General features: G+C 40.1%; 1 protein-coding gene across 2 annotated transcripts in view; it reads right to left on the reverse strand.

Moving 5' to 3' along the window:
• The window catches only part of LOC122799248, a 1,077,360-nt gene that overhangs the window by 768,471 nt on the left and 292,687 nt on the right, over nt 1-16,202 (reverse strand). For both annotated transcript variants that reach the window (XM_044068189.1, XM_044068190.1), the window contains one exon: nt 14,489-14,552. In XM_044068189.1, the coding sequence (XP_043924124.1) occupies nt 14,489-14,515 (27 nt within the window). In that variant the 5' untranslated portion in view covers nt 14,516-14,552. The remainder of the gene's footprint in view (nt 1-14,488; nt 14,553-16,202) is intronic.

Below are 16,202 nucleotides of genomic sequence, written 5' to 3' on the forward strand. Positions count from 1 at the left end.
GAAGATCCACATTGCTGCAGTCCTTACATATGGGTAGTCCGCTGTCCTCGGTCGGCCCGAATACCAAAGTATTAGGGTGACGTCGGTCATGGGCGCTCAGATCTGACATCAGAGCGTCAGGGTATAAAAGTGCATGACCGACGTCATATCCTCAGTCTTTTCTTGCCCCAGATGTCAGAAGGCCCTAAAAAGAAAGGCCGCAGCCGAAAAACAGGATACCTCCCAAAAACATGCCCAACAACAACCATCACCCAAACCATATAACCATGCCAAACTACAGAGGGGAAGGGGGGAGGGTAAATTGGACTGCAGCAATGTGGATCTTCGAACATCTACATTTATGGTAGGTACAAAACTGTACTATGTTCTTCATCTCACATTGCTGCAGTCCTTACATATGGGTAGAATCCCAAAGCAGAGGTAAAGGGAGGATGGCAAAATCATAAAGCATTAGGGGCTGCCAAAATGCCCTGTAATATTGCAGTGGCAAATCCAGCCCTAGACTTAGAATAAAGAGGAAGGTGGTAATGCTTGGAAAAAGTATGTACTGAACTCCAAGTGGCTGCTTCCAAAATATCTTTGTAGCTACCCCCTTAGAAAGGCAGTAGAAGTGGCAGTAGCTCTAGTGGAATGAGGTCTGATTCCAGCGGAATCTCCTTACCATGATGGGAATAACAGAAAGAAATACAAAACCCAATCCATTTAGAAATAGTTTGTTTTGAAACAGGTTTTCCCTGAGAACCCAAAGCAAAAGAAACAAACAACTGCTGAGACTGCCTGAACCCCTTGGTTCTGCTCAAATAATAACGTAACTGCCTGTGAATATCCAAAGTATGCAAAATCTTCTCCCTTTATTTTGTGGGTTTGCATAAAAAGTAGGCAAATGAATAGTTTGGTTCAAGGCCACACTAGAAACCACTTTAGGCATAAAGGAAGGATTAGTACGCAAAGATACCCTATCCTTATGAAAAATCAGGAAAGGTTCCACTGCCATAAGGGCCTGTAATTCAGAAACCCTTATTGCAGAGGTAATGGCCAACAAAAAAGCAGTCTTCCATGATAAATACTTTAACTCGGCAGTAGCTGCAGGCTCAAAAGGTTGTAGAGTAAGCTTTTCCAACACAAAATTGAGATCCCAAGCAGGAGTAGGAGCTCTACGTGGGGTCTTATGTTCTTTGCCCCTCTAAGAAATTGCTTAAACAAAGGATGGGAAAATAAAGGAGGGTCACAGTCATAGTGAGCAGAAATGGCTGCAGAATGAACCTTTATCGAGGAGAAAGACAAACCCTTGTCCAATAACTCAGTAAGATATTGAAGAGAAACACTTAAATCAGGCTTGGAAACATCAAAGTCCTTCGCTTTGCTCCAAAGAAAAAATCTCCTCCATTTATCAGCGTAAACTTTCCTTGTACTAGGCCTTCTGGCCTCCAAAATAACATTCAAAACTTGTTGTGGAAGCTGAGACCCTCCAGGGTCTAAAACAGAATATGCCAGGCTGTGAGATGCAGAGACTGAATCTTGACATTGAGGAAGTGATTGCCCTCCTGAGACAAAGATCACGGAATCAAAGGCAGAGGCCATGGAGGCTCCGTACCAAACTCCTCAGTAGTGGGTACCAGTGCTGTCGAGGCCAATCCGGCTATCAGAATCATGGATGGCTTGTCTATTCTGGCCTTCAGGAGTACCTTGGGAATGAGAGGCAGAGGTGGAAAGGCATAGACATGAAGATTGCTCCAACTGAATGATAGAGCATCCACCTTCCAAGCTGTGGGATGAAACATTTCTGTGCAAAACTTTGGCAACTGGTAATTTAGTGGAGAAGCGAACAGATCTATGTCTGGAGTCCCCCATAACACTGTCAACTTTTGAAACACATGAGGATCCAGTTTCCACTCGTGAGGATCCACAATTTGTCTGCTCAACACATCTGCTAAGGAGTTCTGTGCTCCTGGTAGAAACCTTGCCTGAAGATTGAGGTGTAAACTGAGAGCAGTCTCCCACAAAATCATCGCTTGCCTGCAAAGAGGGTACGAATGGGTTCCCCCTTGCTTGTTGATATACCACATGACAGTAGTGTTGTCTGTTTGAATCAACACCTGTCCTGGGTGAAGTAAATCCTTGAAAGCCATCAATGCAAATTGGACTGCTAACATCTCCTTCAAGTTGATATGCAAATGTTGAAGTCTGACAGGCTACGTGTCTTGCACCCATTTTCCATTGAGGTGTGCTCCTCAAGCCTTGTCCTAGGCATCTGTCGTTAGAATCTGACTCGCCTCTGGTCGGGTCACAGAGAGTCCCTTGTTTAGGTGACATTCCTGAGCCCACCACAAAAATTCTTTCTGAATGCAAGGTATTATCTGAATGACAGTGTCTAGATCTTGGCAGTGTTGAGTCCATACATTTTTGAGATACCATTGAAGCTTCCTCATATGCAGTTTGGCATTGGGAAGCACCAGAATACAAGATGCCATGAACCCCAAGGCTTGAAGGACTGTCCTTGCAGTCAGCCTGGACTGTAGAGACATTTGATGGAAATAAAGAGAAAGGCTTCTTTGTTTGTCCGGGGTCAAAAAGGCCATCTGGGAAGCTGTATTCAGTCTCACACCCAGAAAGCACATGTCCTGAGAGGGTACTAGACTGGACTTTATTTCGTTCACAGAATACCCTAGGCATCTTAACACTACCATCACATACTGTAGATGATGCAGAAGTTCGTCTTTGTGTCGTGCAATAATCAGGCAATCGTCCAAATAAGGATAAATCTGTATTCCTCTTAACCTGAAAAAGGCTATCACTGGAGCCAGAACCTTTGTGAACACTCTGGGCGCAGTAGATAAGCCAAAGGGCAATGCAGAGAACTGATAATGTAAATTTCCAGCCTGAAAACGCAGGTACCAGGAGGCAACTGGGCCTGATAGGAACATGAAGATAAGCCTCTTTGAGATCCAGAGTTACCATCCAGTGATCTTTTCCCAACAGAGGTAATAGCTGTTGTAACGTCAGCATTTTGAACTTTGGAATGTCCAGATAAGTGTTGAGAATAGATAAATCCAAAATTGGTCTCCACGTGTTCCCTTTCTTTGGTACTAGAAACAGGCGAGAATAAAATCCTAGTCCCACTTCTGACAGAGGAACTGGCTGTATAGCTCCTATTTGAAGAAGTAAAGAAATCTGCTTGTGAGCCTCTATCCTTTGCCGAGGAGGAACGTCTGGCATGCCTTTGAAAGGAGGCAATGTATGGAAATAGAACTTGTAGCCTCGGTTTATAATATCCAATACCCATTTGTCCTGGGTGACTAAAAGCCAGTTTTGCTTGAAGAGTGCTAACTTTCCTCCCAAAGGAGCTGCCAGGGAAGAAGAATCTGGCAGCTGAAAATGCAGGTCATTGGGCCTGTTTACGAAAGGACTGGCCCCTGCCCTCACCTGCAGATTGTGCAGGCGAACTCCAAGTTCTAGGCCTGAATGTACTGTGAGCTCTGCCCCTGCCACGTCTAGATCTACCCCTAGACTGAGAATCAGAAGAAGGGTAGGTCCACCCCTTAGTAGGCCAATTTCTACTAAACTTTGGAGGTTGCACCTGCAAAAAGTCTTTAACAGTCTGCATAGCCTTAGCCTTGTCTTCCATTTTCTTCAAAACCGACTCCACAGGGGGACCAAACAAAACTTCAGGCTGTAAAGGGGCATCCAGAATTCTAGTTTTAACATGCTCGGACAAATTCTGATCCTTAAGCCAGGCGTGCCTACGAAGAACTGAACCAGTGGCAGCCACCCTAGAAGAGGCCTGTACAGCATCAAAACCACACTGCAAAGAATGCTTACCCACCTGTTCAGAGACATGTACTAAATCCTGCAATTCTTTACACTCTATGCCCTCTGCCAAAGCATCCACTTTAGATTTTAGCTGAGAAAGGAGGAAATTCTGATACTTCAACATATGAAACTGGCAATTTAAAGCCCTCATTGCTAAAGTAGAAGAGGTATACACCTTCTTACCCCATCTATCCAAAGCTCTAGCTTCCTTATCTAGAGGAACCGGATTCTTTACAACAGAAGCCCTTAGGCCCCTGACTAATAGTTTCTGGGTCCGCCCTAGGACTCTTATACAGATATTTATGAGCCTCAGGCACCCTGCAATACCTGTCCGGTTTAACTGGCGCAGGAGGCAAAGAATCTGGATTAAGGGAAGCCTCCGAGAAAACATCTTGAACAACATCCAAAACAGGAGGTATAGCCAAGGGTCTATGCTGTGGTAAAAACAAGAATTCCCTAAGCCTCTTCCGTGAATCAGAGAAATCCTGTCCTTCCCACTTAAAATGCTCCCTCATGGAATGCAGAGTTTCTGAAAAAGAAAAATCCTCTGGAGGAGAAGCAGAAGGAGTGGAGTCCTCTGCATCAGAATCCGAATAAGGGGGAAAATCTTGAATATCTTCAGCAGAAGAGTTTGAGTCATCTGATGCCTGATCCAAACTTTCCAACTCTGGCTCCACCCTGGGCCTCTTATCAGGAGGGGGCATAGAACCTCTAATTAAAGTAATCAAATCTTCTGCCATTTTGAGCATGTGCTTTTTAGGCACAGACCCTGAAGTACCTGGAGGGACACCAGAGGAAGGCAAAACAGACCTGCCCTTAGAAGAAGCCTTAGAAATAGTAGCAGAAGGCCTAACCACCTTAGGCATAGAAGGGAGAACAGTAACCTGAGAGGCCCCTTCAGCTTGACCTGACTCCTGTGAGGCCACATCCTGCAAAATCAAAGTTTCCCCCTGAGACTCAACAGAAACTTCAGCCGGATCCACCTGCTCCACTGTAGCTTCTGCAGGACCGGGCGTCCGAAACGGACGAATCAACCTGTCTAGGTTTCAAGGATTTGTCTTTGCGCTTCTTCGTGGAAGCGGGTGTCGGAGGATCCGACGGCATATTATAATTACACCGCTTACCAAAGACTAACCTAGCACAATCTAACCTTCTTTTTATAGTGCGCTTATTAAACCTAGCACAAAACCGACACCCGACTACGTCGTGGTCCGGTCCCAAACAAGGAATGCAAAGAGAGTGATAATCCCTATGCGGTATCTGTTTCCCAAAAGAAATACAATTATTCACTTTTTCTGACATCCGGAATTAACTGAGGCAAGAAAAAACAAAAATATTCCCCAACGGGGTACTTAGCCCAACTTGGTATCGGTCTGAAACTCAGAATACGAAAATTTCAGAATGCCGAACGGCACTTGCAACGCTGCTTCTGCATCGGACCATGCGGCAAAAAAGACTGAGGATATGACGTCGGTCATGCGCTTTTATACCCTGACGCTCTGATGTCAGATCTGAGCGCCCATGACCGACGTCACCCTAATACTTTGGTATTCGGGCCGACCGAGGACAGCGGACTACCCATATGTAAGGACTGCAGCAATGTGAGATGAACATCCTATGATGCCAAACATTGTTCCAAAGCGGCCGCATGTGCTTTGTGAGTTCATTAAAAATCTTTTCACAACCTTCATCATTGGTTACTATATTGGTGCTGATCGTTACCCCATTCAGATCACCCAAACCAAAAATGGCCAAATCATCCCTGTCCGAGGCTAGCCCCCTTAACAGGTTGGAAATATCCATCATGTGGCACACTAGAATACAATTTGTGAATTCAAAACATATACAGTATTTATGCCAAGGTTTATAATACCCATACAGTTCAAAATAGGGCACCCCTTTGTCAGATTCAAAATCTCCTGATCCAAACTGGACAGCAAAACAGATTCAACTCATTCCTTATTCACAACTGAACAATAACAGCCCCTGTTTATTCAAAGATAGATCAACAGTGCTGCGTCCAGATGTTGAATCCCACAAGTTCAGAGTGCCAGGTGATCTGATTATAATATCAGGACAATGTCAGCCCCTATATACATAGTGCTGCGTCCAGAGCATAAAGTTAAAAAAGTTTAAACGGCACATGCCTTTATCACAAAATGTATCGGAGTGTACCATCCAATGATGAAAAATACATACAACTCCCCCAACTGGATTGATGATACTAAATTTGAACCAAAGTCAAGTATGATCAGAGAGACGATATAGTACCAATTTATCTATATTGGGCCATAGGTGTCCTATATATAAGCCATCTAAATCCCTCAAAAAAACAAATGTGAAACATCCAAACATTTGTGGCCTGTCAAACAGTATGGACTAAAAAATGACCTTAGGTATAATGAAAAAGGGACTCTCAGTTATCTCCGAAAATACCCATTGAACTTTAAAGAATATATCCGAGTAGAAAATATATAGTCAATATAATAGTAGCCATATAACCGCTTATAAATGAAGTTACCCCAACACTAAAGGTTTTCATAATAAAGAAGTCCACCAGGAAGGATAGCACCTGGTATATTCCTAATACTGTTGTTCCCCCTGTCATTTGCCCCGATGGAACTATGGATTACTGACCTCAGTCACAGAAGACAAAAATAAACCAATACCATGTGCATCAATGTTATAAAAGATTATATATGTTGTAAGGCTTAGGTTCAAACATTAAGAAATTATTAAAATATTGCCCTTAAGGGCAACGCGACTTACATAAACATTCGATGTTAAACAAAAACACATCGGCCAAATCACAAACCGGGACTAACTGGTAACAATTAGAATTCAATAACAGAGTTATTCAAACATATAATGTAAAGTTCTTAAATTCACAAAAGATCAATATTATCAACCAGTAAAAGGAACAGCAGTCCTTGTATACATTTCAAACTAAATTCCTACTCACCATATTACGTGATCAATATAAGCCCCAACATGCACAATCAGATCTTAAATGATCTGAATATATAGCATGAACTTTCCATAAATATTAATGTAAAACCACTTAGCAGTTGATAGTCCCTGATTGGCTGTGTGTTAGTATAATACATACATCTGTGAAATCATATGTCCATGCAGAAAAGCCCTTGATGTTGATCTCTAATGTTATACACATATATATGTCCCTTTCGTACATATGCAGCACACAAAAATAAAGCAAATAATCCTTGTTGGGAAGCGCTCAATGTTACAACAGTTTCGCTCAAAGTTGCTTGGGCCAAATATAGCTGTTTGTTCCAGACACCAACCGCCAGTCCAAAACATCCGACTAAAACAATTTGCTCATCTATGGATCTACAGATATGTGCTTTTCAAAGTACTTTAAAGTATATATCACGAAATGGCAAAACAAAGGAGTTCACTACGAAAGTGAGGCCCATTGTAAATAATGAGGAGCAGTGCCCCAAATATATGGTATTAATCTGTTAAACCACATTTCATCATAAACGAACTCACCCTCGATTCCACAAATACCAAACTGTTAATATAGCCCCTGTAGTATACCATTGTTTTCAACCACCATCCAACGGACTCGTTTTTCATCGGCAAGAATATGTTGGGCCGCCAGAATGGAAGGCATGACAAGAAATCCAAATAAGGCAACTCACACCCTTCAGTCCCAGTCAATAATGACCAGGATACTCAGAAACAATAGTTACAAAAACACTATGGTCACAAAAGCAAGGATCCTTCGTTCCAACGAAGGTCCAGCCCAATGCTGCCACGAGCCCACAGCAGAGAAAAAGAGAAACTCCAACTACGACAGAACCGTGCACGTATGGCTACTGCCAGGTCCCAAAAACATCAATACATGAGAAACAAACGAGACCAGCAATTCAGGTAGAAATCCAATTCTTTTATTCAAGTACAAAAGCACATAACGGAGTGAAAAACAGACTGGTTTTGGCGATGGCATTACTTAGCCTTCCTCAGTGTAATTAAAATCAAAAGCAAACACTCCTTATATACGACTCAAACAAAACATGTGACCATTCAAAATTGTTCATTCAATCCAGGTGTGAATAAGCCTCCTAATTTAAATTATCCACTTTTTTTCTTTTTTGTTTAGAATATCGTGCCAACCAGTTTTGTTGTTCCTTGGTCCACTAATTTTATCAATTATTGTAAAACTAAAGGATGCTTAAATATGTATTCAACAGTGTTTGTATAGGGCAATGGTGATTTTATGGTTTTTACCATCAATAAGATGTTCTGATAGCCTGATTTTTAGTGGTCTAGAGGTCTGTCCTACATAAAAGGCAGAACATTGACAACTGACTAAATAAATAACCCAGTCGGTATTACAGTTGGCAAAAAAAAAAATATCAAAGACCCAAGATGTATTTTTGCTACTAAAAGTCCTAGTTTTAAGAATTTTGGGACAATGGACACAATGTCCATAGGGATGACGCCCAATTAAGGGTCCCCCTAAGAGGGTCTTTTGTACTTGTGGAGTATCCCTAAGGTAACCCTTTTTATAGTGATTAAAGACAGAACCCAAATTCCTCCCTTTCCTGAAGGAGAAATGGCATCCATCACCTAACATTTCACCTAGCCTAGCATCAGCTAACAATATATTCCAGTGATGTTGCACATGTTCCATCAAAGCACCTGTATTCCTACCATAAGTACCCACAAACCGAGGCGGTGACTTACTATCATCATTTTTTTATTTATAAAGTAAAAGGCTGTCCCATGTCATATTATCAACCTTATTCTAGGTTTGTAGGACTTCACCCATTTTATACCCTCTGTCCCTAAATCTGGACCTCAATTCATCCCTGTAGTATTTCTGCTTCCCTGGCTCAGAACAAATCCGTTTTACCCTCATAAACTGTGATTTAGGAATGTTCCTACAAATATGGGGAGGATGGTAGCTCGTGGCCTGGAGAAGAGAGTTGTATTCGGGGAATTTACGATACATTTCAGTGACTAGAGTATTGTCAGGAGCCCTTGTTACCAACACATCCAAAAATGTGATTTTGCCCCTATGGTGGCTCAATGTGAAGTGAATTCCCCATTTGTTTTCATTCAAATAACTCACAAATTCATGGAGATATTCAACATCTGATCTCCAGACCAACCAGCAATCATCCAGATGTCCATCTCCCCCATGAACAGGTTATGGGAGTCATCACAAATAATCTGTTATTCGATATGTGCCATAAACAAATCGGCATATACTGGCGCAAATGACGCTCCCACAGCAGTACCCTGAATTTGTAGGAAACATTCATTTTGATAGAAAATAATGTTCTGAGTTAACATATGTTCCGCAAGCCCAAGCAAAAATGTGTTTAAACCAGGAGGGTAAAGCCAGGATTTGTATAACCAAAATTCATTGGATGTGACAGCCCTCTATACTAACATCCCCCACTGGGCTGGTATAGATGCTCTTGAATTTTGGTTATACAAATCCGGGCTTTACCCTCCTGGTATGTTTTTTTTATTTTTTTATTGTCTAATTGTTTATTGATTGAAGCTGCTGGTATTATATAAAGGATGGTTGAATTTGTGTATTTTACTCCTTGAAGGCTATTTGTAGCCGAGGCACTAGAGAAATAAAAAACTTTTTGTGGCTTTGGTGGTATCGTTTGTGTTGAAGCACATACATTTTGGTGTTGCAGAGCTGGTCAGGCTTATGGGTCTGTAATTCCCCAAGTCTGTTGCTAGGACACCTTTGTGGAGGGGAATAGCTGTAGTTCTCCATTCTACAAGAACAAAGCCTGTGATAATTTCATAAAGATGTGTCTTGTTTAAAAAAAATAATATAAACGTTAATTATTTAGATACTACGATTACAAAGGTGGATTTTTTCTATATCTAAAATATATAGAAAACCTAAACTCAACAATTCATACCACCACCTTTTTAGTAAATTACCCCTACTGACAAAAAAAGAAGTTTGGTAAATATGTAGTTTATTAGATTGGCCCATATGGTCTCCGATAATGTTTCCTTTGATGATGAAGTAGAAAAGCTTGAAAGGATATTTTTGAAAAGTGGTTATCTATAAAATATAACAGAAGAGGTCATTACTGAAGCTTCACAAAATAGGATTAGTAAATAAAACCACTGCAGGGTATAGGTTTGGAGAATGACAACCATGTTGGGGACATGTAAAGAATTCTACTCAACTTTTATTTGAAAGAGCAGTAATACTGAAATACAACCGTTATTCAACAGAAATGAAAAACATCATAAGAAATAATTTGAATATATTCAAAACAAAAGAACTGATAAAATATACTGTGGAAGATTCCCCCTTTTTTGTGTATAACACAGGAGAGAATCTTGAGAGAATATTACATCACAAGCACACCAGGAATATTTCAAAAAGTTACAACAAAGGTACCGCAAAAATCTTGAAGGTGTTGTCAATGTGCATATATTTTTAGTAGAAATTCTGTAACATTAGAGAATAAACTTAATGGTGCAGTTTATTTTAGATCAGATAGTTGTCTGATCAGTGGAGTAGTTTATCCTACCAAATATTCAACGTGTTCTGTGTTTTACATAATAAGACTGAGCTTCCCCTGAAAAAGAGGATCCAAGAATACACCTACGATATTACTAAAAAGAATGACAGAAGTGTTTTGCAGAAGTACTCTCTAGTGTGTGTAAATTACAAGAAGTCCAAGTTTGGTACTTTAGATATTGTGGTTCCTCATCTGAGAGGGTGTGCATGGGAGACATTCCTTGAATACAGGGAGCTGTGTTAGCAATTTAAACTTGATGTCTCAACTAAACCTGGTATTAGTGTACACCTATCAATTAATCCTGTATTGAAAATGAAAGCTGCTAAACTTTAATATGGTTAATACTCATACACACACTTTTTAAATTGTTACAATATTTAATAAATTATAATAACCTATTTCTTTTATTGGATGATTTTATAACTGTTGTGGTGTTACGCAGACTGGATGATGATCAATTAAAAATATATTTGTGTCATATGGCTTCAAGAAATGGTTTTAATTGACTTGCGCATTTTACATGATATTCAAATACAGGAATGTACTACTAATTTTGTAGTTCTGAAAAAGTACAAAATGTATATGTGGACGAAAGTGCTCAAATTGTTTACAAGTTTGGGAATTTATTACTTGGTTCACTACTAACTTCTCATATTCTCCCCGATGTCTGAATTATATGTTCTTTTTTTTTTTTTGGGGGGGGGGGGGTATCAGTTCTTTATGTGCAACCTCTGGTTTGGTGGTTACATTGTAGACACTCAAAAGTAAACCGTAGACAAACTCAAAAGTAAACCCCTGTGCCAACCATTGGATAGCCAACAGGCTCACAGGACTAATTTAGGGTAGGCGACTACCTCCATAAAAAGGTCAGTCACTGGCAGATGCCCTCTGGGCTCGGTGTTGGGGCCGCTCCTTTCTGGCATCTACTTTTCAGAAGTGAAATATAACACTGTAGGCTACTAACAGACCAAGTTTGCAGAGGATTGCAAGCTCACAGCAATCACAGGATCCCCCAAAGACACGAATACCCACCAAGTGGGCTTGTCACACGCTATTTACTGGCACCAGAGCCATGGCCTGGAACTGAACGCCAAAAAACATATACTAGCATCCTTTGGAAAGGTGGCCACCCCTGTTAATTACCACACAAACAATATACCTCTAAGAGTAGACTCAGCGTTTAGGACTTGGGGAACATATGTGGATAGCGGCTTGACCTTTGTTTATCATGGGTCTATTGTTGTAAGCAAACAATTTTGTACTGCATAGTACATATGGAAAGGTATGCTATTCAGGTGCAAAGATCTCATTGTCCCACTGTACTCAGCCATCAACAGGCCAATCACATAGTACAATGCTCTCTTCAGTATGTATAAGGCATAAGCAACAACTAGAATGCCCTCAGAGGTTCCTCACAAAAAGAATACAAGGCATAAACCACATGGAATACACAGACCACCTCAAAGCTTTATCTTTAAACTCAGTCTCCTACAGACTCCATAGAAGTAAGCCATACCTAGCTTACAAAGCATTATCTGATCCAGTACTGATGGACTTGCTGCATCGTATGCAAGTTTAACAGCATTAGAAATACTCAACTGAAGGACCTAAACCTCATTTGCAACATATATGGAACATGTTGGAAGGACAGGTATGCATCACAGAGATGTACTCTGCTCTGGAACAGGCTTCTTGTCCATGTGAAGCAGAGTTCATACCTGACCCTATTGAAATGCAACCTAGCCAATGGATAGGGAATCAGAAATTTACCCCTAGATAGGCACCTATGCTCCAGCTGGATACAGGCAGCTTGTAAAATGCTTGGCCACATGTCTCCAAGTAATATGTCCCATCATTTACATATGGGAAAACATAGCTAGGCTTAAAAGACATCCTACACCAATTAGTCTAGTAATTGCCTATGAACATATGAACCTATGAATCAATGAAACTGAATCTAACAGGATATCTATAACCCACTCTTAAAGGGATCTACATAAAAAAACTAACACAGATCTGGAGAACACATTTTAACATGGACCTGCATACCTGAATCTAACAGACAATGTGTAACTTATTCTAACAGAGATCTGTACAACACTGTCTATCAAAGATTCGCTCAACATTCGAACAGGGCTTTACATAAAACAACAAAATCTTAAAGGTATTTATAAAATCCACTATACAACCTATTCTAACAAAAATCACTGTGATGGAGACCTACTCAGCCAATCCTAACAGAAATTTATATAATTAGTTGTAACAGGACATGTCTAGTACAGACCTAATAGACCCACTGTGATCGGACCCTAAATGCATTCTGACGAAGACCTGTTCAGCACAAGAAAAAGGAAATTCATGTTACAAACAGCTGATGCAGGAGAGAAGGGAATGCAAATGGGGAAAAGCCACCTGTACAAAGTTAAGTGAGTCATCTAGTGCTAAAGGGCAGAGACAGGAATCTAGTGAAAGACTTCCTTTAGTGAAAGTCACAACATGTGTTACATACCCAGCAATCTTCTTCTTGGTTACTGAAAGTTATGATCCTGCACTCATTACTGTAACATCTAAGATACCTGCACCCCAGACACAGTTTCTTTACAAGTACAGTACTGCAAGATTCAGGTTACCTACCCTTGGTGTAAGAGTTCTGTTACGATACAGTACTGCATTTTCCATGTCACCTGCTCTTCAGAGACATATACTCTACATATATATATATATATATATATATATATATATATATATATATATATATATATATATATATTAGTTCCCCTTTATAATCTCGAGATACTGAAAGCTCGAATTTCAGCATCTCGAAACTAGAAAGTCAAACAGCCCACAATCCCGAAACACACAAACAAGAAAAATGAAATCCCGAACATTCACAAACCATACACCAAACACACACACCATTCAACCCACAACACACAAACTACACAATCCTACACTACATCTACCTCCCCATGTGGGGGGCTGCGCCCCCCCACACACCCCTACTTATATATACCAACTCCGAGATCGCATTAACAGTTGAGAAATGCATTACTCACACGCAGACATTCTACACTCCCTTGTACACACACACACACATCACACATAAACAAACACATCCAACACTCACACTCATACTGTCACCTCCCTACCCAACCCACACGCACAACTTACAATAACATTCACATAGACTCACTTACCTTCACTTCTGTAAAGCATCCCAGCCAAACACTTCCCGTCCCGTTACTGCACTGCATAAGCGCGGATTCCAGATATTAGAATTTGCGCTTATGCACTTTCGAGATATTACATTTTCATATATATATATATATATATATATATATATATATATATATATATATATATATATTACATACATACATACATGCACACACACACACACACACACATATATATATATATATACACACACACATATATATATACACACATATATATATATATACACACACACACATATATATATATATATATATATAAATACACACACACACACACACACACACACATATATGTATATGTATATATATATATATATATATATATATATATATAGTACTGCAGCATTCACACTGCTTGCTCCTCAGGGATATTCTGTTTATAGTACTGTAACATCCAGGTTACCCATTTCTTAGGGACACTGGTTCTGCTAGATCCAGCATTAAACTTCCACTTCAGCTTCTGCTGAAGAAGAATGCTCTTTGTTGGTGTTGTGCAGTGATCCTGCCGGATCCCCATTGAGAGTAACTGTATTCTCCTTCAACACTGTGTGCTGTCCCACTACTGTTTCACATTGCTGCTATACAAGTACAGTGTTACAATCTGCCCCTCCCCCACTGTCTGCTGGTCCATATCATACATAGCACCACTTACGCACCATATCTACCCCTCAACATTACTGCTGTATGTACATGTCTGATCTGCAGCACACAGCCAAAACACTTTGCATTCAGTACTGCCTTCAAATATTACCAATGTAGACTCCCTTGTACAATTTTGTACAACGTTTTCACAGAATCTTATATCAAAACAGTTACTCAATTAATTATTTGAATGCAATACATAAGCCACTCATTCCACTAGCTGAACCAATACGTCAATATGAACAGCAGTTAAATAATTACCTGCAACTTTTGCATGGACTTTGGCATTGTCTTCAGGTTCTTTCTACAATGCAGGTATTCTGTCCTTCAATGGGGTAGAAAGAGAAAAATGTTAGAGTGGAGTGGCTACAGGCAAGTAGCTAGAACAATGACTAAAGTAGTTCATTGTTTATAATCCTTTGTTTAAATCAGTCTTATCTCTGCTTCACTTTTTCTTCTCCTCACCTTCCTTACCTCCCTAAGTCAGGCACCACCATCACATTTTGTTCCATGAGTCCATGCCATTATTACCATTTTATGGAAGGACCTTGAGGGACATCACATCTGCTTAGATACCAAGGGAGGATATGGATATGGAGGATTCACTTCATACCCCCGCCCATCCTAATGTTGCTCCTCTGTTGTGTCCACTGCTCCCTGGGTAGACAATTACACACTTACTCCTGCATATAGCAGTAGTATCAGGGTCAGCACTGTACATACAAAGATACTCTGAAGACTGGCATACGTCTATAGCAGTGTTTGGACAGGCAGTGGTAGTGCTTCACTGCTTCCCATCAAGACGGGAGTGTACACTCCCAGTTACATCAAATCTACCTCTCCATTTAGTACCTTTAGTGACCAGATCCCTAATGGATCCAAAGTGCAGAGCCACTTCTACATATCTGTTTGCTTTGTATACTGAAGAATGTGCAGCAACTAAAGGTGTAATAAAATACATAAACAAAAAATTGTGACTTAGCATTTTATTATGCATCCTTGATTCTTCACTAGTAAGAAGACACAAGGAAAAGCTTTTCCAGTTCTTCTTAATAAAGCTATTAATATAATTCCTGTGCAGAACAGATATGACATAATAAATGCTGACTGCTTTGCTATTAAATTAGTAACCAAGAAGGCACTGGACCTATACAAATACAAAACATGGCACTCTCAGAGTTACCCAAAATTATTTCCTTAAACCGTGGCTTTTTCAAAACTGTACAGAAAAAGATTACTAGAAGATTTTCTTTTTGCCTGAATTTCCTTGTGTTCTGACTGTGCTTCTCAAACATTTTGGAAATGTAGAGTATATTTCAGAGCATTTATTATAACTGTAATTGCCTTAATATTGCTACAATTCAAGTGCTCTAGGTTGCACTGCATATGAAGTGTTTGTGTGTTTTAGCTGCTTTTCTGTATATATAGACTTCTCTGTTTCTTTAACTAAGCTCTGCAAAGTTGTTTTATTGCATTCCTGCCTGTATTTCTGAGTTTTTTGCACTTTTAAAGTTTGTTTTTGTTTAGTTTAACTAGTAGGCTACACACTCAAGTGCACAAGCCGAATTAAAGCAATTACTGTGTTTCTGTACCTAATTTCTGCTACTTTGTATAAAAAAAAAAAAATATATATATATATATATATATATATATATATATATATATATCCTTGTTTCCTGCCTTTACTGAACTAGAATAGTCCAGTCTTCAGGTACTGCTGATCTCTGGGCTGTGTCATAGTTCCTGTGTTGCCCATATCCTTATTTGGATAGGAGGAAGCTTCTTTGTTCACCAGTGAGAGTGGGGAACTCTGAGCAGCCTATCTGTCCCTTGAGGAGTGGTTCCAGCCCAGTGACTTGTACTGGCCGTTTTGGGCCATTTCCTATCTCTTTCTAACCCCCTGCTTTAAAGCCAGCTTTAGCGTGCTTTTGCGCTTGTAATTTAAAGTTTGTCCTGTTTGTTGCATTATTCAGTA

This window comes from Protopterus annectens, chromosome 4.part0, assembly GCF_019279795.1.
Source record: "Protopterus annectens isolate FY-2018-M chromosome 4.part0, PAN1.0, whole genome shotgun sequence".
In the NCBI taxonomy this organism is placed as follows: Eukaryota; Metazoa; Chordata; order Ceratodontiformes; family Protopteridae; genus Protopterus; species Protopterus annectens.